Source organism: Chenopodium album, chromosome 15 (genome assembly GCF_948465745.1).
Source record: "Chenopodium album chromosome 15, dcCheAlbu1.1, whole genome shotgun sequence".
In the NCBI taxonomy this organism is placed as follows: Eukaryota; Viridiplantae; Streptophyta; class Magnoliopsida; order Caryophyllales; family Amaranthaceae; genus Chenopodium; species Chenopodium album.
Window position 1 is genome coordinate 669,218 of NC_137848.1, and position 22,222 is coordinate 691,439.

A 22,222-nucleotide genomic window follows, 5' to 3' on the forward strand; every position below is an offset into this window, starting at 1 on the left:
TATTTACTGAAACGTGAAAACATATTCATTGTAAATGTAAAAATAAAAATTAATGTTTAATAAAAAAAAAATATACGAAGTACTTTTTAGGGCCTGTTCACTTCAGCTTATTTTCAGTTCAGTTCAGTTCAATTCAGCTCGAATCAGTTCAGTTCAGCTCCTAATTTCTTTCTCTCATAAAATATTCATTTCACCTCACTTCAGTCCAGCTCTTAATTTCCTTCTCTCATAACATATTCATTTCAACTCAGTTCAGTTCAGCTCCAATTAGTTCAATTCAGCTCCTATCAATTCAGTTCAGCTCCAATCAATTCAGTTCAGTTCAGCTCAATAAATGTAAACAGACCCTTAGTCTCTTATAAGTCGCGTCATGCAAGATTTTGCCTTCTTTAAGATTAACCTTTATGCTAGCCAAATTTGTTTATTTAAAATAAATGTCATTTGACTTCATTTTGAGCTTGTGGTTCTTTACAGGAGATCCTGTGGTGTTCTCTTTTCAAAGCTCAAAGTAAATGTTATTAGTGCCTTTTATTTCCACTTTCCAGTAAAAAAAGAAAATAAAGTAGAAAAGGAGCAACAATTTACTAAACCTGATTTACTTTCACCTGCCAAGCAAAAGGTAATAGAATCTGACATAAAATCTCTCTGATGATTTTTAGTTAAAGGGGAATCAGGTTAAGAAAGAGAAGTCTCAGACCACCTTTTAAATTCAGATATGCCAAAAGGAGCTAGAAACTACAACGGTAAAAGTAACATAAGTTCAGTTAAAGAAAAATAAATTTTGATAAATTTTGATAAGTTTAGATAAATTCAAATATTCAAATAAGATAAATAAACATATATTTTTTCTGTTTTTTTATACTTGTAACATACTTTTTATCACGTTTATCGATGAAGTGATTAAATTAGGTAAACGAATGAATTAATCTATGAAATTTAAACCGTAAGAAGTTATCCCTTTCTTATTATAGGTGTTAAAAATTTTGTAATTTAATTTATCCGTTTACCTATTCTAATATCTTCCTTAACATGCGTGCCAAAGGAGTGTATTGCAACTAAATAAAAACGGAGGAAGTATGGAGTACTCCAGTACTTAACAAATACGAGCATGTTTTAATGTTAGTCACAAGAGGAAAAGTTACTCCCACGTTGTCATTTTATTTGCTCAACTTGACCAAGAATATAATAGCACAAGTAAATACATCATAAACATACGGAGTATTACATAACCAAATGGATCAATTTTTTCTTAACAAAAAGAATACATAGTTTGTTTAATTTGCAGCAAATTAATGAACAATATGATCGCCTTTTTTTGTATTTGAAAAATGGGTAAAGTACAACAATGCGCTCTGTCAACACAAGTATACAACCCCTCGCTCTTGTTTTGTTTTTCTCTATATCATCAGTTAACATATCCTAAAAAATTGTACAATGAATACACTAACAAAGTTTCAGCAGCTCACGCAGGCACGCAGCGTTGCCTCCACGCACGAGCTTGGCTTCATGGGCAAATATTGTACACAAGCAGAAACGCAATGGTATATTTATACATACATATATAAGAATGGTGCATCTCCTTTCTGCTGGAGAAGGCCAAGATTGGGAGGAAAACCCATTCGTTGTTGTGAGATTGCTGATAAGAATGAATACACAATTTGCAAGCCGAATACAAGATCATACTTTGTACTTAATCAAGAGAGAGGAGCGGAGTTATATGATCATTGGAGATATCAGAGTAACTAGGAACTCTATGACAATCAGAATTTGAGCCCTGCAAAGGAGACAATGCAGGGTCCATATAGGCAGTAATGAGCTCGGTAAAGAACCGCGGCATTTGTGGATCACATAAATCTTCTCTGTCCTTCTTTATCAAGGTCTGAAAGAAATAAACATAGGATGAAGCATGGTATCAACATCAAGAGGGAAGAAACGAAACAAGGGTATAAATTGATAGAATGAACGGGAATATCAAAATCCAAAAAAACTAAATAATAATACTACATTGAAAATGATCCTAAATTGAAAAGTAGTAGCAACTATATTGAAAATAATCTCCTATAGTGAAAGGGTTATTGACCATAACGTCTAGATCAAGGACATACAAACCATCATCCACGATCATTTTCTAGACACATTCTGGCTACAATGCCACAATCATCCCAAAAACAAAAGATTGTCCGTCCCACATTGGGAGTATATACCACATGCCATAAGTTTGATGAAAAAGAATGCTACAATAGGGTCACTAATCTCGTGATTTATAAATAAGATAAAACAACAGTGAATAAGGTCTACATGACTTTTTCTCAAGAGACCGTCAATAGTATGATTGGAAAATAAGTTCGAGGTATGTTGAAGAGCATCACGCAAGCATTTAAGGATAATATAAATATGATATATTATTTAAATGCATGCTTCAAAAGAAATAGTTATGAATGCAGAAATTTTGTTGGTTCATTTGCATGTGTGTTTAGTTTCATTAGTTACTTTTCTCTTCAACTCTTTGGATTTACATAACTTGTTCAAATATATATTGTTCGAGAACTTGAGAGCATGACTAAACTTATTGGAACTTACAAAATATAGCTAATCTTTTAAGAACTTGAGAGTATGACTAATCTTATTGGAACTACTATATGCCCAAAGTGGTTTTGTAAGTAAAGGCTGTGGAATTACTATATGACAAAAAAGACATAAATTGCGAGAGAGAGCAGTCTCTTTTCTCATTTAGATATGTGAGGATGACCTAGCTCATAAAATATTTATTAGCAATGGAGCACATCAATTCTTAAGATAGAAAACACATACTTCTACTTAGCATGGGATAACAGGATCCATTTACAATGAAAATCACAAGCAAATTGACATAGAAATATTTAGAAGACCATAGAAAACATTTCAGGGAAGAGCATACCTCAGCAGAGTATATGGAAAAATTTGGTAGGAAGCGTTTCCGGCAATACTCATTAAACAGAAGCGTAAGTACAGGAAGAGGGAAAATTAGTGATGACGCGGATGAAAGTTTCTTCACTGTAAAGATGCCCAGAGCAATAGCATGCATCAGTACCAGTGAAAAGATCATGCAGTTGTGAACAGTAGGCCAAAATCTTCCAGCAGTTTCAAACTTTGGAGCATATACATGTATAAACTGCAAGATAAAAGGACAGAGCAATATAGCATTAGTCGAAGCTTCACAATTGTGACAAACACCAAAGAATGTGGGCAACAGAAATCAATTTCTAATATCTTGTCTTAATTGATAGGAACACAAATCTAATAGCTTGTCTTAGTTGATAGGAACACAAAACCATATCGGATGTCTAATATTTTGATTTATTAACAAATACAGCCTTCACCCTGTGCCACTTGGACTTTAAGAAATAGCTAGGCTGGGATTCCGCATTCATGTAATCAGGGGTCTTATTCATTGGGCCAGGTTTCATGCCATCATGGTGTCCAAGCATTAGACAAAGTAATTTATATGAAGATAATTATCAAATTTGAGTTCCTCATATACAAACTATTGTCAAACACTGCTATGATCTTGTCTCATTTTCCATTTTGGGACCTGCAGTGATTATGTTGTGCGGTAGTTCATCTTATCCTATTTTAAGAAAGAGTGCAAATAGATTGCAAATAGTCAAACACTCAACTTTGGCAACAGCAACACAATCATCAGCTTCAATATCATGCAAGAAACAATAATACAGAAAGGACAATTTTCCATAGCATAAATCTAACACTGAATTGTGATCTTCAGAATATGTAATATGCTAGGGAAGTAAGGTGGTTAAGAAAGAAAGACATTGAGGTTACCTGATTTTTGAAAATTACATATGCAAGGAGGAAGTAGACCAACAAGAAAGGCAAAATGAGCGGAGCCAGAAAAAAGTATGTGATACCCAAAAGTCCAAAAAATAGAATCTTGGGGATCTCTCTGTGATAATATATATACGGAAGATCAAATTCATTTGAAGATGTTCTGTTACAGCAGCAGCACTTTCGAAATAAGCTTTGGATAAGTTGAATAACTCGAAAGAGATCAGCTGTTGTGCTTGTCCATCCCGAAGTGACAACATAAGCAATAAAGAAAGACGCCTACAGAAAATACCACAAAAATGTAAATAGTTGTAAAATGATACCTTCAGGGAATTCTGCTAATTACAAGAAAAAAGAGCCTTAAAAGCTCCCTCACATACAAGCTAACATGCTGGATGACAAGTTTATATCAACAGAGGAACAGAAATGAATTTGATGTACAAAAAAATACTACCCCCCCCCCCCCCCTCCTCTCCCAATCTCTTCCCCAAACACCACAAAAAAGGTTTGTCAGTACGCAGTACACTAGAGATGAATCAGCTGCAAGTTTCATTCAATAGCTCATTACAAGAAAAAAGAGCCTCAAAAGCTCCCTCACATACAAGCTAACATGCTGGATGACAAGTTTATATCAACAGAGGAACAGAAATGAATTTGATGTACAAAAAAAAATACTCCCCCCCCCCCCCCAGCCTCTCCCAATCTCTTTCCCAAACACCACAAAAAAGGTTTGTCAGTACGCAGTACACTAGAGATGAATCAGCTGCAAGTTTCCAACATTAGAAAGAATTAGCTGTCGAGGATCTACTTCAGAAGTTGAAGTCATTGGAAACGGCAGCCACACACTTTGGTATGGGCATGCTTACTATCTGACTGAAATTGGCCGGGTTTGCAAAGATACACAAGGGCAGGCATGCAGCTCATTACAGCAGTGTAGAGCATCAGCATGAATGTCCTTCTAGAGCTACTAGGTACTTAGGGTCTTGCCATGCCACTATGTTTTTTTCTGGCAATGAATTGGTTATTCATGTTTCATTCAGTAATTTTTAAGCAGATAATACAGGGTTGTATAAGTGTACTAGAGTTGTGTTTTATTCCTAATTTCTTTGGGGTTTCTGGCATAAATGAATATCCTCAAACTTAAGACGAATTTCTTTATCGTTGTGCATAAATTTGCAATCTGTTAAAAACTCTTACATCAATCAACATTCCACCAGGTTAAAACTCATATTCTAGGACCAGGAATCAAAAGTCGAATTGTCACAGTCCTATTACCTGAACGTTGTATATAAGTATATTACACATAAAACAAAATCCTAGATCCTGCCACTGCTCTCCAAAAAGAGCATGGAGATCGACACATAAGCATTCCACGTCACAAAATTACAAAAGAGAATAAAGCAAAAATAAGTTTGATGTTCCTAAAAAGACTTAGATAAAGAATCACATAAAGTTTGATTTTCAATAAACAATACAAACAGTTATCACACCCTCTGTCCTAAAATTTCAACTCACCTTTTGTTTTGAGGTGTTTAAGAAAGCTTGACTCACTTTCACTTTATTCCATTTTTGGCAAACCCCTTTTGTTATCTTACCCCTCTTATCCCACATACTGTCACACCTTTACACTCACTTTATATCCATCTTTTTCTTACAACCACTGGCTTTCTACAAACTTTCCAAGAAACAAGTGTCTATAAGTAAGTCAAGCATTTAGAAATAGAGGGAGCATATTGAATAAAACTTTATACACACAATTCAAAAAATTATATTCAACCATACCATTAGAAAAGCATGAGAATTATAATATATCTATAAGCTTAAAAATTAAACTATGTTTTAATCCAACTTATGTGCGTATCAATCTATAAGTTTCATTCAATTTATATAGTACACTATGTTTCCTCTATTCACTATTAGTTGCAATGCTTTGACTTACACGCTTGCCAATGCATAAATATAACCATCCACCCATCTTAAATTATAGATAGGTTGAAAATATAAAAGTTTTATAATGTAAAAGTATAAACTGAGATGAATCTAACAAGATACCACATGACTATATTTTGCTTAACGTATTAATCAACAAAGATGGTCAAATAAAAGGATGTGAATAGTATAAATTCAGAAGTGTTGCAACTAAAAGTGAGTGGAGGAACAATTTCACTTTAATTCATGTACAATAAGTTAGGGTTTAGATATATAAAATAAAAGATGTGAGTTAAACAAATTATATTGAGTATGTTGAACAAAAAGACATGCAAAGGGAATACATTTAAATTTAAAGGGTTACTCTTAGAAAAAGGTTTTATGTAAGGAGGGTTTGAATTTCCAAACATTATCTTTTATCACATTAAACAAGAAGCAACAACATTTTAGAAACCCACATAACGTGCGTATCCCAAGATCTAGACATTTCGTTGGTTAGTTGCACAATTCATACCATCAAATCTTTAATTACATAAATAACAATCAAATTTTGATACTTTTGAAATTATCTATCGAGAAAATATAATGAGATCCCACATGACTATTATTGTTATTATTATTATTTTTATTTTATTTTTTTACGTGGAGAGTGAGTGAATAGTGTTAAAGTCCAAATGATGCAATTTCAAGTAGGAAGATAAGATTAAAACATATGGAATACTGTTGTGACTTTTGTTACCACAATAATTAGTGAAAAGGGCAAAGAACAATTATAAGAAACTACAGATTTGAAGGACCACAATTGAATAACCAGAAATATAACATTTAAAAAACAGCCAGAATATTCACAAATAAATGTAAAAGCTCTTACCTGTGCTGGGACAGAAACTGCTAAACGTGAAGGAATGTTTTTGAGATCAAGGAGAACAGCAAATAGGTTGAAAAATGATCCAGATAGCACATTAGCAAAAAAGATGTTCCATATGATAAACCAAAGGAACTTGTCACATGCACTTCTTTGTATCTCACTGTAAGATATATGTCCTTGGATTGATGAAAGGAACTCCATGACAGGAGGCACCAGTTTTACAAATAGCTGGAGAATAAGGTTTGGAAGATAGCCTGTAACTATTTGACGAACCATTTTTCTGCAAGAGCAGAAACAAAGCTTATTAAATGATATAATACAAAACTACAGAATAATTTGCACATATTAGTAATTTGGATAAAATACTAGACATGGAATATGAGAAATTAAGGAAGAAACATCAGCACAGTAATTATTTAATCATGTTTCACAGTATTCAGACATGCAAAAACACTAGAATACAACACAAGATACTAAAATGTTACATGGTGTTGCTATAAGTAAGACCAAAACTAATGTGAATGGAACCAAGATTAATTTTATAGTGAAAAGCTAGGACTCCTGATGAATTGATACAGCACTCAATAGCTTCTGAAAAGGCTGTTTCTGGAAAGCATGATAGACTAAGGACTACAAGACTAACTGCCACACTGTCAAAAAGTGACAAAGCAGTCACCCATACACTAAATTTTTTCTACTGGCTGAAGTGGCTGACCTGCAAACCTGCTATATGTCTTTACCAATTTATACCAGCAGAAAATAGAAATTAAAAGGGAAAAGTACAGGGATATTGGGGAAAAAGTTAAGAAACAGAGCTAGAAATGAACAGCTAGCATTCTCATAATGGAGTATCAGGTGTTCATAACTCACATCTTCCCTGACCAACCAGACACATTTTAGGAGATTGAGCAAGTTTAAGGCCCAATAATATTGATGATTAAATGAAAAAACACTCATTCTAGGAGTATTTTTTTGGTTTATGACAGGCAGATGGAACTCACAAGTATTCATGATAAACTTAGCAATGAGCGCAGAAACTCACAAGATGGCATAATCACTTACGCAGTCAAAAAGTCTTTCAGGAAGGGAAACCAGACCTCCAGTTGGGACAGATTAGCAAGACTTTGGACAAGCACAACTGGTATGAGAAACAGAACAGTCAGAAGTATGCTTGTGATTATTATCACCACTCTAGACATCCATCTATGCAAGAATGTTGATTGGAAAAATGGCCAGTACACATCATTTGGCTCAGGAGCTTGCTCCGTAACCCATTCTGTAGGTTTTTCAGATTGCTGTAAACGTGAAGCAATTGCAGCACCAAATCTAGATCTGAAGAATACAAAAGCAGAACGTACTTCCTTCACAATAGTCAAAAGTAGAGAACAAAGACGTCAGCAACCACAGACAGCTACAACTATAAAGTAGACTTAATATTGGGAGACAACAGCTGAGAGAAAATGTAGATTTTAGATAATATGGAAGATCTATCTGATCAAATAATAATGCAATAACAAAAGAACCCTTTCCCTAGGCTAAAGTGTTACACAGCACAAGTGATGATTGTCAATATTAACTTGTGCGGAGATGCAGATGCCAATGAATTTTCTTTTCAGGTGATCTTTTAAAACTGAACAATATGAGGTGGAACTAATGTTAAATCATATACTAAATGATACATAAATTGAGCAGTTAGACAACTAAGTAAACTATTCACGACATACTTGCCCAGATAAAGAATCATCCGACTGCTCTGCTCTCAGGTTTTCTTCTAGATCCCCCAGCTTCTGCTCAAGATCAGATTTGTGTAATCCAAAAGAACCATTATGCCTGGAATATTCTTTGGCAGATTCTGATTGTATATGTGTTAGTCTTCTATACAATTTCTTCACAAGATTCTAATAAGAAATACAGGCAAAGATTAAAACTAGAATACAGAATAGACTCATTACATAAAGCTTAAAAGATCAATGCCTTAATAAGAAACGGACAAACACATCTAAATGTAATATCAGTACAATTCAAATGATATTCACTGTATCAATTCGAATATGTAAGAGTGAAAGATGGAAAAGGATAACCTCAGCAGATGATTTTTTTAAAATATTAAAATTCATTATATTCCAAAATCAGTAGGGAAAAAACGCTTAAACTGCAAGCTACTTGTGGAATAAAATAAAAGCAATTCAATCTGCTACACTCCCAACATAACAACTTATTAGTTAACCAAGCATAACAAAAGAATAATACAAGATCTACTAAACTCCCAACATACACGTAGAAATATAGGAAATTCATTCAAAAGATATCCTACATGCTGCAAAATAGGAATTCAATGCCTATTTTAAAATAACATAACAATTTCCCAAGCGTAACAAGGTCAAGCTCAAAAATATTATAAATACTGGTAAAAATTTAAAAATAATAAAAATCAAAGCACACTTGTATTCAGAAACTACCAGATTCATGCCTCAATTTCTCCAATTTTCGAAAACCCTTGCAATACCCGTGTCTGACATGTTCTCAACACCTCAATGGATTTGGGTAATTTTTGGTTTAGTCCTCTAATTATAATGTGAAAGCATTCAAAACTATTCAGTGTCCATCTCAGATACTTCTACTTAGTTCGACACTTTTAAAGTATTGTGGCAACATAAATCTGTGTCTAAACCTTTTCCTGGCTAATGATCTAAAATTAACAAAGTAAAAGATAAGCAATATCCCATTTGCTATAAAAGAATAAGATGAATACTTTATCAACAGCATAAAGAACAAACATATTTACATATGTCCCGTTTATTACAACCAAGACAACCGTGGATGACAACAATAAACTAAACAAAAATGAAACCTACACTTCTACACCAAGTTTGATTCATAGTAGTTCCATCACTAAGACCTGTGATGTTTAGCATCTCTGAATGGACAAGGGATTGATAGGCTAACAATACTAGTGGCATATCTTGTAAATAGAACAGAATTATGGCTTGCTACATACTATCCTAGGCTTCAAAATTTTAATTACTTGCATGTTCCATTAATAGGTAAAACCATCATCGCCTATAATCTAAAAGAAAATTGGGAACAACTAGCGAAAAGTTCTCTTCTGGTGAATGAACATTGCTTTGTGATCAAGCAGGCATCATATTTCTTAAAAAAAAAAAAAAAAAAAAGGACTTGGACAGTTAATACAAAAAAGTTCTCATCTGGTGAATGAACATTGCTTTGTGATCAAGAGACATCATATTTCTCAAATAAAAGAAGAAGAAGAAGAACTTGGACAGACTTAGGCTCAGAATACATACAGACAACAATAAATGAGAATAAATGTTCGAATTAAGCAATAGAACTTACGATGAGATAGAAGAGTTTATTTGTCCGATGAATCACCACATGAGACAAATAAGTAGTGGGATGATAATCCTTAAAGAAATTGTTAACACTCTCACTCACGCTGCTCCCAGGAGTTACAGGAATCCCACGTACTAAGATTGTAAATTGATGTGGCTGAGGTTTGGATGCATAAAAGTATGCATTCCTCTTCGAACAAATGTAATCATATTCCTGCAGAAGCATAGGTATTTGAGATTCAATCAGCACATCATCTAGCAAAGACTTTCTCACATTACTACCTCTGGTATCACCAATCAACATCTAGGATTAACACGCCGAAGCGTGATCAGTCCAAAAGAAAAGATATAAATTTAGACAAGTGTTGACCGCTACTTGCGAATTCTTTGGGTAAAAAAGAGTAATTAGCAGAGAAAACAGCAAAAATTCAAGTCAACCTCTAAAGTCAACAAAAAACTTTCATACTCTTAAGCATGCAACTATGCAAGTTTCCTTATCATTGAACACAATGAGCGTAAGTGCAGACTATTGTTAGTAGATAAGTTCTAGAAAATTTGTAGCCACTGATAGATGGCAAGATAATTTTCATATTGTTGCTAACGCTGCACAAAGCCTTTCACTTTAACAGACAACTTGACAAGCCTAATGCTGAAAATCTTGATGCAATATGAGACTAGAAATAATTAGTCCTTGGCTCAGAGGCCATTAACAGCAAGAAAAATATTTTTCTAATTATTCTGCTGAAATTTGCATTGATGGTAGATTGTCAGTGTCCTCAAACAGAGTAACATGAGATGCATTGTGGACACAAACAGCAAAAACATTTAATTTGTATATAGCTGTGACCGGCTTGGGAGTTCAAGATGTACAAAATTCACAAGGGACTTTCTGGCACTTGGGCATGGAATAATAATTATAATTTTCTAAGAAAATTTAGTGACAATGATTAATAAAAAAAGAAAAGAAATCTTACATGATAAAGTAGATAACAGACAAAGCCAGTAATCAAGTATACAGCAGAACAGTGGGCCCACAACCTGCCACAAAAACACATTTCATAAGTAAATAGCTCTACTTGTTTAGGTAACTGAGAATAAGAGTGTTAAATGAGCATTTTTTTCAGAAAATGAAGAAGAGCCATAGAATGTGCTAATGCGTTTACCATTTAGACCCATTGTTAACATTGGAAATAGTAAATAAATCCAAGGTTTCATTGGAGATGACAGTTATATCGAATGCTGCAAGCTGCGTCCCAGAACAATTGATTGGAAGAAGAATAAAGAGGCCTATAATCCCAGCGAAAGTAAATATTTTCAAACTGCGCACAAATGCAGTAAGGAAAGTTAAAAATTGTAAGAAGAAGGGACTCTTGATCTCAAATAAACCCTCACAGTAAACAGACCATTGCAACATAACTTGACAAGAATAACAGTACAAATAATATACATTCTCAAGGAAAAAAAAGGGAAGGGGGGGATTTTTTATAGCACCTCATTTTTGAAAATTGTACGAGACTTAGAAAATCAACTATGAAGAGAGAAGCCAGAATCATGTGTATAGTGTATTAGAAATTCTACTAGTAGATTGTTGCGTTAAGGTCCCATATTGAGACGCATTGCTGGTTGATGCACACTATGATGCCACATAAACCAATGCCCCTTTCAAAAATTTAAGTCCCACTGCTAATTATGGAGGACCTTGCAGTGAAACCAACAAAAAGTACTGATAAAAAGGTGATCACAGATTTCAAAGTCACCATGGTTCCCTTTTTGTTTCTACCATTAATATTGGCCCGTAAAGTGGTATATTGTAATAATATATACCTTTTTACAATAAAAAATTTGAAGTAAAAGATGAAAAAGTATTTCATTTTTTGACCCCTATTGTCACAGACTCTCAGTGACACTCTTACCGTCAATGAAGGCAATAATTCAGAAATTTTTAATTTAGTCATCAAACATTTGTCTTGAATAGTTTAAGTTCCAAAATTTCATCAGTAATATTTACCAGAGAATGATGATCCTTATGAAAACTACAGCATCCAAGCCTGTAGTTGACAATAATTCTTCTTCAGTAAGTTTCCATGCTATTTTAACCCAACCAGGAGAAGGTAACAGCCGCTTCAGGCGGATAAGACGATTTCTTTCAATCCCTTTTGCAGCCAATAAGCGTGGCACATATACATAAAGATACCCTGGTTGTTTTCTTAAGATAGAGTATAGTGCAAAGAATAATATACAGAGGGTGGAGTTTATTCCAACAGACGTCAGAAGAGCAGAAACAATCATTGTGGGGCAATATCACTAATTATCTGTACCGAACTTGCATGTCTGCCATGAGAAAAAAATAAATCAGTCACACATGCAGTATATTTGAAAAATATTGATCAACATAGAACAGCAATTTATAACTGAAAGCTTTCAGAAGAGAAATTTGAAAGCAAACAGAAAACGTTTATTCTAAAGCATATGTCGTAAACTGAAGAGGTCAACAGGAAAAAATAAACAAGGAAAATTGCATTAGAAAGAGATGAAGAGGTTGTGCAATGCGCGTGTATATATTTATCTTCAAAATCAATTCATTTACATGGTTCACGTAAATTTTAATAAAGGATGGGAATTTAGGAGGATATTCTTACACCTATAAATACCACACATTAGATGTTGTTCGGATTTTTGATTTCATACAGGTATATGGCCAGATCAGTGATGCAACTTTCTCAACTTGAGCCCCATGTGAAGCTTTTACTCCGTAACTTAGACTGGTCCATAATCAAGAATTGCTAACCTACATCATTTCCACTATTTAATTATCTATATTTATTTTTAGTATTACACACAAGGTTAGGCTATATTGAGTCCAATAAATCAAACTCTTCATTATGTGCATTTTTTTTGCCACATTAGGTGATTCCTCTTTCTTCCCTAAAGTTAAGGGTGGTTTTAAGTTTGCCTACTGGAATATCAAACTTTTTACTTCCACTTCTCCATAGCATCAAGATAAACACTCAAATAACTAATATTATCATCGTTATTAGTTCCTCCGCTCTCTTTTAGTTGCAACGTTTTGACTTTCATGTTTTCCACGCATTATTTTAACCCTTTATATCTCTAATTATAGATATGTAAATAATATAAAATTTTGATATTGTGAAAATAGAACTCGAGATATAAATCTAACAAGATTTCACATGACTAAACATATAAATCAATAAAGGTGGTCAAATGAGAGAATGTGAATAGTGCAAATTCCCAAACATTGGCACGTTGCAGCTAAAAGAGAATGGGGAAAGTATTTATGATTGGAAAATACGATATTTTGAAGTCGTTAATATAATTAGTCCCCTAAGTTAAAAATTGATAGATTGTTTTATACTCCCAGAGGAAAAAGTCTTCACTGATCAATCAAGAATAATTTTTTTTTCGTGTTCACCTAAAAAAAATTGCAATGAAACATTTACATAAGAAAATACTTTCCACAGACCAAAGAGAACCTTAATTGAAAGGTGAAATATAAGAGATAAAGAGAACATATTAATTCAATGCACTATGTAAACTTAAGACATGAAAGCATAAGTAAATGAGAGATGAAAGATTTACCGATAGCTTCCATAAGCAAGAACCTAATCATGTCTCCCTATAGCTTCCATAAGCTATCATTTTATTACCTTATCTTCTCAAGATCAATCTCGCTCGTGAAGCTATCTTATTGATCATTGTCTGTAAAGTGTAAACCATAAGCTAACTTGAACTACCCCATAAAGCAAAGCATAAGTGAACCTAGAGTAATTCAAGAATCTATCATCATCCACCTTTCCAATGGACAACACTCATTGCCCTCTTTCTATGTCGAGCTCGTGCTAATAGATACCCATGATCACCTCCCTCGGATTACAAAAATCCCAATTGAACCAAGTCAACCCACAAATTATCAAAAATTCAATAGACTAAACCCAAATATTAATAATGGACCAAGAGTCAAACACACTCTAGCTTGTGAACTCCAAGTGCAAGAAACTAGTTAATGGACCATCTCAAATACTCAAAATTAATGCAAAAATCAAAGAAACAAGCTATAGAAGCAAACATCATCTAAGCATATTTTACAGTATGTGGTATTAAATCATTAAATCAAAGGAGCCAACAATTAATCAAAAAAATTACTAAAAACTCAAGGTGTTATCTGACTTAATGAAAGCAACTCAGTTCACCCAATTGAGCAGTTTACTTGATTATCAAAAAAGCAATACCAATCAAAATACCCAGATCAAAATACAAATAAATTTGCAGAAAAGTGAAGAAATTAAGCAAAAATCCGAACCTTTTTTCTGGGTTTGGAAGAAAACGAGCAAAAATTGGCGCTTTTACCCAAAGATATGAGCAACCCAGAAGAGGGATGATTGTCTCTTGGCTGTTGATGGAATTACCATTCAGCAATTCAACCATTTTTTTGGGATATTTAATCCATTTTATATGAAGCATGAGTAGTTTTTTCTGTTGGTTTATTTTATTTTATTTTATTAATTAATATACTTGGCATATTTTGAAGTTGGATATTTGAAGACACTTTTCTAATACAGACAATTCTAAGTTTCATGGTTGAAAAAGATCAATACCTGCTACGTCAATTGTTTAATGTCGACGGTGAAGGGTTGAAAGAGAGGTTTTTTTTTTTTTTTTTTACACAAGAGAGAAAAGCTTTAGATAAAATAAAACTATAAAAGTATAACTTTTATTTTCTTCACAATATTTTGAATTTGCTGCCGATTTTTTTTTTTTTTTTTTTTTTTGCTGAAATTAAATTATTTTTTATTATATTAGACGTAAGGCCTATTCACATTTACTGAATTGAGCTGAACTGAACTGAAGTGAATAGAGCTGAACTGAACTGAAGTGAATAGAGCTGAAATGAATATTTTATGAGAGAAGGAAATAATGAGTTGAACTGAGTTGAACTGAACTGATTGGAGCTGAATTGAACTGAACTGAAATTAAGTAAATGTGAACATGCCCGTAATACTATGTATTTTTCCCCTTATTTAGACAATATTCATTTATAATAATTCTTATTTAATAAAAATAATTTCAATACAAAATGAGTTAAATTCAACAAAAATAAGGTAGGTTAGTAAAAAATAGTTTTAATCTAGGTATAAATTGGTAACATTAATAAAATGAACAAATATAAATAAAAAGTTCTACTCAGTAAAAGTAATTTAAGTTCGTCAAAAATAATTTAATTTTAGAGAAAAAATTTACTATGCAAAAACAATAGTAATTTCTGATTTTCGCAACAATAAGGTGAAGAAAATAGGACCTAATACATAAAGTGAAGTAATATGACTAGGACATGTTAAATATATATATATATATATATATATATATATATATATATATATATATATATATATATTATTTTTTTTTAATTTTCCATTGTTGGACTAATAAAGGGTGAAAAAAAAAATCCCAAAGATGAAAACAATCCTTGAAAACATTTTCCTTTTGAATATCGGTTATACTACGATTTGTATCACTCGCATCTTTTTCCTTTCACTCGCATCTTCCTCCTTTTCCATAATATTTCTGGTAGGAAACAAGCAAAGAAAAACAATTTAATATATTCGGCTTAAAAATATATGTGCAAAAGAGAGAAAGTAATAGATCACACATAGAGTGGAGAGGAAAAGTAGAGTGAAAAATAAATGATATATTTGGTGCACCATGAAGACATGTAATTCATCCGGTTTAGCTTAGTGATTGATTTCATTAGATCGCATATTTGTAATCTATCATTACTTTTTTATTTATTTTTTTATTTTTTTTATTTTTTTTTGCACAATAAGAATTATATTAGAGATGTTAATAGTTGAAATCTGATCAAAATATAACTTGCACGTATGTTGAGAGAAAGAATAATTGAATAAGTCTAAGAAAAAAATAGCGTAAATGTCATGGTACAAACATTGTCATGTACCAAGACTTTCTTCTTCCCCAATCATAGAGCTTTTCCCTTTTTTTTTTTTTTTTTTAAATTGATTAATTTTTATTTAAATATTGTTAAAGTGATACAAGATCAAGTAGTTAGAAGATATGCAATTCTCGTACTTCGTATTTGATATGCGGAATAAGAATTTAGCATAAAAGAAATGCTTTAATTTACTTGTTAAGAAAGAGGGAAAATTGTAGAATTGGGGGTAATATCAAGGGGGTAAGGTCGTAAGGATAGCCCATATATAGATAAAAATTTATACGTAGTATAATTAGTATATAATTAGGAAAATCTTTAATAACACTTTAAAATTAGATCGACCCATTCATAATATTCGTATAAAATTATAAGTCTAAAAATTAACCCCTTATTTTGCTCCAACTTTATGCATGCATGCATGAATAAAACAAAAAAGAAAAGAAAAAAAAAAGTTCAATTTAATTTATCCATGGATAAAGGGATCTAATTTTGAGCATATAGAACGTCAACTAAAATAATACCTGTATTATTTAATATGTGTGCGGTAATTGAAAATTAAAATAGATAGAAATGAAGATGTTTATGAACAAATTTTATTCGTGCTGAAAAAGAATAGAAACTTTATAAAAAGTATAGGAAAATTTAGGATTGCCAGATGTATTATTACTTTAGCTTCTTCTTTATTGAGCTTTTTAAATTAAAGTACACTAAAAGCAATATCTTAAAATCTTTTGCAATGGAGGCCATCGGGAACACACCAACTTACACAACCATTTTATACAAGTTTGAAACAAAAGTCATAAGCTCATTCGAATGTTAATTCTTAGCTTGCTCTTCCGAAAAAAAGCTCTTTACATTATAAAACATTAATAACATCCATATTAATGACCAATTTAAAGGTGGTATTGATTGTAGATAATAAAAATTTATAAAGAATATACAAGTTTGGGACGGAGTTACATTACAATGGACGATTTATGCTTTCAGTATACATCATTTATCACCAGTTCTCTGGCAAGGGAAGTTTGGGGGAATTCCCCTCTTCCTATTAGCCATGACACTACTGGTTCCAACTCCGTGAGGAGGTGGATCCAGAGCCATATCCTGCTCTTTCATAGCGAGGATGGTAAGAATGGGACTCGTATTCCTTTGTTTATAGCAACCTTGTGGGGGCTCTAGAAGTCAAGGAATGCGAGATGTTTCAAGAATGCAAATGGGGGATGCAAGTTTGGTTGCAGAATTCACTAGCCAAGCAATGCAAGACCATGAGGTCTTTACCCATAAGGATAACCATGACAGGGACAACACGGGGATAAGGAATGATGACCCTATCATTCCCCCAGGGTTCAATCATGTGCAGTTGGGAAGTGACAGGATTGGTTATGATGATTTCATAGTGGAGGTGGATGGGTCCTGGGATAAAAAGACCTCAAAAGCAGGGGTTGGATGGGCAGTGGTAGGGAATAACTCGGCTAACTTGATAAATGAAGGAGGTCTTAGTGGAGCAGCTTCATCGGCTCTACAGTGTGAAGCATGGGCATGCCTGGAAGCAATGAAATGGACAAGAGCACAGGGGGAAAATGGTATTCTTTTGCTTTCTGACTCCATCTCCCTCCTTAATAACTTACAGGATAGCATGTGTAAGGATGTTAAGATTACCTGGTTGGTTAGGGAGATTAAGGAAATAGGGGCAACATTCCGAAGATGTGCAGTCTTAAAGGTCCCGAGAGAACAGGTGAAGAGGGCAGACGGCATAGCTAGGAAATGTCGTATTACCTTGTCTAGTTTATATTAGTTTTTAGTTCCTTTGCCTTTGTCCAAAAAAAAAAAAAAAAAAAAAAAAAAAAATTATCACCACTACCTCTAGTAGCTAGATAGACCGTTTGAGTTGTAAATATACCAAGTAGCAACAATTTTATTTTTTATTTTTTATTTTTTATTTTTTTATTTTTTTTGATACCGAACAACTTTGTTACAAACAAGAGAAAATAAGTTATGATTGGGAAAACCCAACAATTAAATTAACATGATTTCTTTACACAAAATTACAAAATTTGAGAAACTTCCTTTAAATCTTCAAAATAAAGAAAGAGATTGTATGGGAGATAATTCTTGAGGAAGATAGATAAAATTGTTAAACATCAGCTTTTAAAAGAAAATGTGACTCATTCATTAAACTTGTTAGAGAATATACACAAAAAAATATTCTCATAGGTTATGTCATATGAAATCATTCATACTCTAATCAATATAAGTGGAATACTCTCCATCTCCAACTTAAGGAGATGTACACAACCTAACATAACAAATTATTAACAGAGTTTTTGTTAGGTTTAGACTTACCATTGAGAATGTCAAACAAATTAATTAGGTTTGAGATTAAATTGCAAAAAAGTTTGATTGAATATGCATAGGTTTTTAACTACAAAATTTGATTTTCAAGCTGGTGACGTTTTAAATTTTTCTCAGAAAATGAAAAATATGCACATTAAAAAACAAATACGGATTGGATTTAAGTCAAAATAAACTTGCATATTCAAATTTTTTTTTTTTTTTTTTAAATAAGCTTTCATTAAAAAAATTATGCACATAAAATCCTTTTTATTTTATATGTACAGACGTACAGTGGTCCAATTGAGCCTCTCAGTTAATGTATTAAAGCTTTAACCATTATTTGTTGTTACTCCGTATCATTTTAGAGTAAAAAACTTGTAAAATGCTAAAATTATAAAAGAGTTTTTATTTTATTTAATTTTTACTTATTTTTAAATATAAAGCCTCAACGCTACTTCGAGCCTAATAATTAATGTCAACTACTAGCACAATATATATTTAGGCTATGTTTGACAACATTAGCTGAAATTGAGTTGAAATTAATAAGTTAGTCAGTTGATATCGTAGTACTATAACTAAAATAAAATGACACATGAAACTTCAAAGATCAAAGGTACTTGAAATATTTAAAGTGGAGAAAGTTTTGCGTGAGACAATTTCATCTGAGTCCGGTTTATAATGCACACACCCATCCGATCTTAAAGACGGCGAAAGAAAGGCCAAAAGCAGGATTGAAGAAGACAATCCAGATGATGATGATGAAGGTGCCGCAATGAAAACGATTCAGATTAGGATGATGGAGGTGCCGCCGTTGACATAGGAAGATCGAAGCATATAAAATTAGGATCGAAGAAGACGATCCAGATGATGATGAAGAAGGTGCCGCTAAGAAGACAATCCGAATGATGATGATGAAGGTGCCGATGTGCCGCCATTGTCATAAGCATGGTGAGTGATTCTTTAGCCATCGAAAACTCCGCCATTGGTGCAACACCTTCATCACGAGGAAATTTTGTCTAATATCTGCTCAATGTCATCTAATTTTTGACACTTTTAATCTAATACCTGATATTTATAACTTAGGCCCTGTTCTTTTGAGCTTCTGGGCAGAACAGAGCAGAGCAGATTTCAGTAGAGCAGAGTAAAGCAGAGCAGAGCAGAGTAAAGCAGAGCAGAGCAGAGCAGATTTCAGCAAAGCAAAGCAGAGCAGAGCAGATTGAAGCATAGCAAAGCAGAGCCGAGCAGAGAAGAGCATATTTCATTATTATTATTATTATTATTATTATTTTTATTATTATCATTATTATTATTATTACTAATATTGTTATTATTATTATTATTATTATTATTATTATTATTACTACTACTACTAATACTATAATAATAATTGTAATGCTTTATTATTGTTATTAAATATTAAATATTATTATTATTATTATGATTATTATTATTATTATTATTATTATTATTATTATTATTACTACTACTACAACTATTACTACTACTACTACTATTATTACTATTATTATAATCATTAAATTTTATTATTAATAATATTAATATTATTAAATATTAATTATATTATTATTAATATATTATTATTAAATATTAATTATATTATTATTAATATTATTATTATTAATATTATTATTATTAAATATTAATTATATTATTATTATTATTATTAATATTATTATTATTAAATATTAATTATATTATTATTAAATATTAATTATTATTATTATTAAATATTAATTATTATTATTATTAAATATTAATTATATTATTATTATTAAATATTAATTATATACTTCCTCCGTTTTCTTTTACTTGCAACACACCTTTTAAGCACGCAGTTTTAGGAGATGATTAGTGAGGGTAAACGAGCGATTTTATCAATATAACTTTTACATGAAAATTAGAATAGAGTTAAGTATCATTTGTAAAATTATAATGAAAAATTTGTCCATTTACATTACATAAACCAGAGCTCAAAACACGTGCCACAAGGCTGTGTTGCAAGTAAAAGAAAACGGAGGAAGTATTATTATTAATAAATATTAATTATTATTAATAAATATTATTTATTTATTTATTATTATTAAATATTAATTATTATTATCATTAAGTATTAATTATTTATTATTATTTTTATTAAATATACATTATTATTATAATAATTCAATATTAAGTATTAATTTTAAGCAGAGCAGAGCAGGGCAGAGCAGAGCAGAGCAGATTGAAGCAGAGCAGAGCAGAGCAGAGCAAATTTCAGCAGAGCAAAGCAGAGCAGAGCAAAGCAGAGCAGAGCAGCTCTAAAGAACGAGGCCTTAATATCGGACCATTATTATCTAATTTCTGACAATTAAGAATTTTTTTATTTTTATTTTTTTGGTATGATTAGACTCACATGAGTCCGTTCTACATGATACTTTTCCTTTAAAGTGAGGGTAGTATTGTATTGTCAATAATTTATCATATTATATTAATAGAGTAAAGTCCTATCCTCTTAACCTAAATACAAGTAATTAGTTCAGCAAAAATAACGTGAAAAGAGCATCGCCTTATCGGCCTATCATTTTCGGTTTCCTTTGCCGACTCATCTAAGTTTAATAAATAAAATGAAAAAAAGTTAGAAATGCGAAGATAAGTTGAGTTAATTTTCCCAATTGTGATCAAAGAAAATAAAAAATGTCATCACTTGGAGCAGGGAAGGGGCTTCTGGAGGTAGGCAAATTCGCTGTCTATGTCAGTGTCCCCATTGTTCTCATGTACGCTTTCGCCAACAACTCCAACAATCTCCACAAATTTATGGGCGGAGTATGTCTCCTCTCCTTAATCTTCTTCAATTCATCATTCTTTTGATGTCATTAGGGTTTATACTTACGTACGATTCAATTTGATTGCTAGGTTTTTGTGATTTGTGATTCTATTTACTTCTCCAATTTGATTCAATTGTCTGATTTTATTTGATTCAGATTTTATTGTTATCGTTTTGTGGAATTGTTTGTGAAATTTAGGGAACATAGAAGTTGTAGTAGTGCATTGATTTTACTTGTTAGAGTTATGCTATTCCTTGGTATACTTTGCTGCATTTACTGGAACATCAAAAAAAAAAAAAAAAAAAAAATGACAACCACGAAATTAAACTCGTTTTTGTTTGTCGGTCTTGGTTCTGGCCGCAAGACGAATCCAGAAACCATTAGTGAATGCAAGAATCTTTTTAGCAACAACATATGGGGACTGTTACAAAGAGAACAAGAAGTACTAGATTACTGAAAACTTTGTTTGTTGTGATATAAGAAAATTTAGCTTTTTAGAGTGTTACGACGATTTTTAAAAAGTAACTTACTTATTAGCTAATTTTTTGTCTTGAGTTTTTGAAACTGGTATATAATTTTTGCTATTGTAGAATGCTAACCTTTTACACAAGGCACAATACACATGACCAAACAAAAGAAAAATGAACTTTGAGAACATCATCTTTGCTAAATTCAACTAATTAAGGGCAATGTGCATACATTTTCACCTTTCTAGACCCTGTCAATTGCGTCATCCTCAGCTTTCCCACTCTGCTTCTGTTGTAGATGTTGTGTACCATTAAACAGACCGAAAACATCTGATATTGAAAATTAGTGTCTTAATTAGTGACAGGTGGGGCAAGAAACAGGGGGTTAGAAAACTAGAATTTCCTGATAATATGCATATTATTCTTCCTTACCTTCATAGAAGTCTAGAACTCCCCCTTCATTTTCCGTTGTTATCACTGTCTACTCTAACCCCTTGTTTACCTCTCTATCTAAGCTCGTCTTTCAAGCCTCTAGTTCTTATGTTTGGATGTTTCGTCTATACATGTGTTATATGTAGGTTAATTGCGTCGTTGTTACCTTTTTTCCGAGCCGCAATGATTGAAAGTTTTGATCTTTAAGGGATTAATTAGTAGAGAGCATT

General features: G+C 32.2%; 1 protein-coding gene and 1 long non-coding RNA gene across 3 annotated transcripts in view; one reads left to right on the top strand and one right to left on the bottom strand.

Annotated features, from left to right (window-relative positions):
* Positions 1–1,199: 1,199 nt before the first annotated feature.
* Positions 1,200–14,626, bottom strand: LOC145582628 (hyperosmolality-gated Ca2+ permeable channel 2.4-like). 2 transcript variants are annotated; one of them, XM_081639607.1, is made up of 12 exons: positions 14,291–14,626; positions 13,570–13,689; positions 11,978–12,300; positions 11,133–11,288; positions 10,944–11,007; positions 9,974–10,183; positions 8,344–8,517; positions 7,682–7,980; positions 6,623–6,899; positions 3,820–4,101; positions 2,918–3,151; positions 1,200–1,879 (listed from the first exon to the last, which is right to left on the bottom strand). In XM_081639607.1, the coding sequence occupies exons 3-12, from the start codon at positions 12,256–12,258 to the stop codon at positions 1,691–1,693; spliced, it is 2,166 nt and encodes a 721-aa protein (XP_081495733.1). In that variant the 5' UTR covers positions 12,259–12,300; positions 13,570–13,689; positions 14,291–14,626; the 3' UTR covers positions 1,200–1,690. The 2 variants fall into 2 exon arrangements, with proteins under 2 accessions (XP_081495733.1, XP_081495732.1); XM_081639606.1 differs by lacking the exon at positions 13,570–13,689.
* A 6,323-nt stretch (positions 14,627–20,949) lies between these two features.
* Positions 20,950–22,222, top strand: part of LOC145581468 (uncharacterized) — a 2,825-nt gene continuing 1,552 nt past the window's right edge. Inside the window, exon 1 of the long non-coding RNA XR_014099632.1 lies at positions 20,950–21,091. This is a non-coding gene — a long non-coding RNA (uncharacterized LOC145581468). The remainder of the gene's footprint in view (positions 21,092–22,222) is intronic.

What these genes read in the sequence shown, in the direction of transcription:
- LOC145582628 (XM_081639606.1), bottom strand. Translation starts at nt 12,258, where the DNA reads ATGATTGTTTCTGCTCTTCTGACGTCTGTTGGAATAAACTCCACCCTC. An exon ending in TCTGTTATCTACTTTATCAT is followed by an intron (nt 10,184 to 10,943) that starts GTAAGATTTCTT and finishes ATGCTTCTGCAG; the next exon opens with GAATATGATTACATTTGTTC. An exon ending in ATGATTCTTTATCTGGGCAA is followed by an intron (nt 7,981 to 8,343) that starts GTATGTCGTGAA and finishes ACTATTGTGAAG; the next exon opens with GAAGTACGTTCTGCTTTTGT.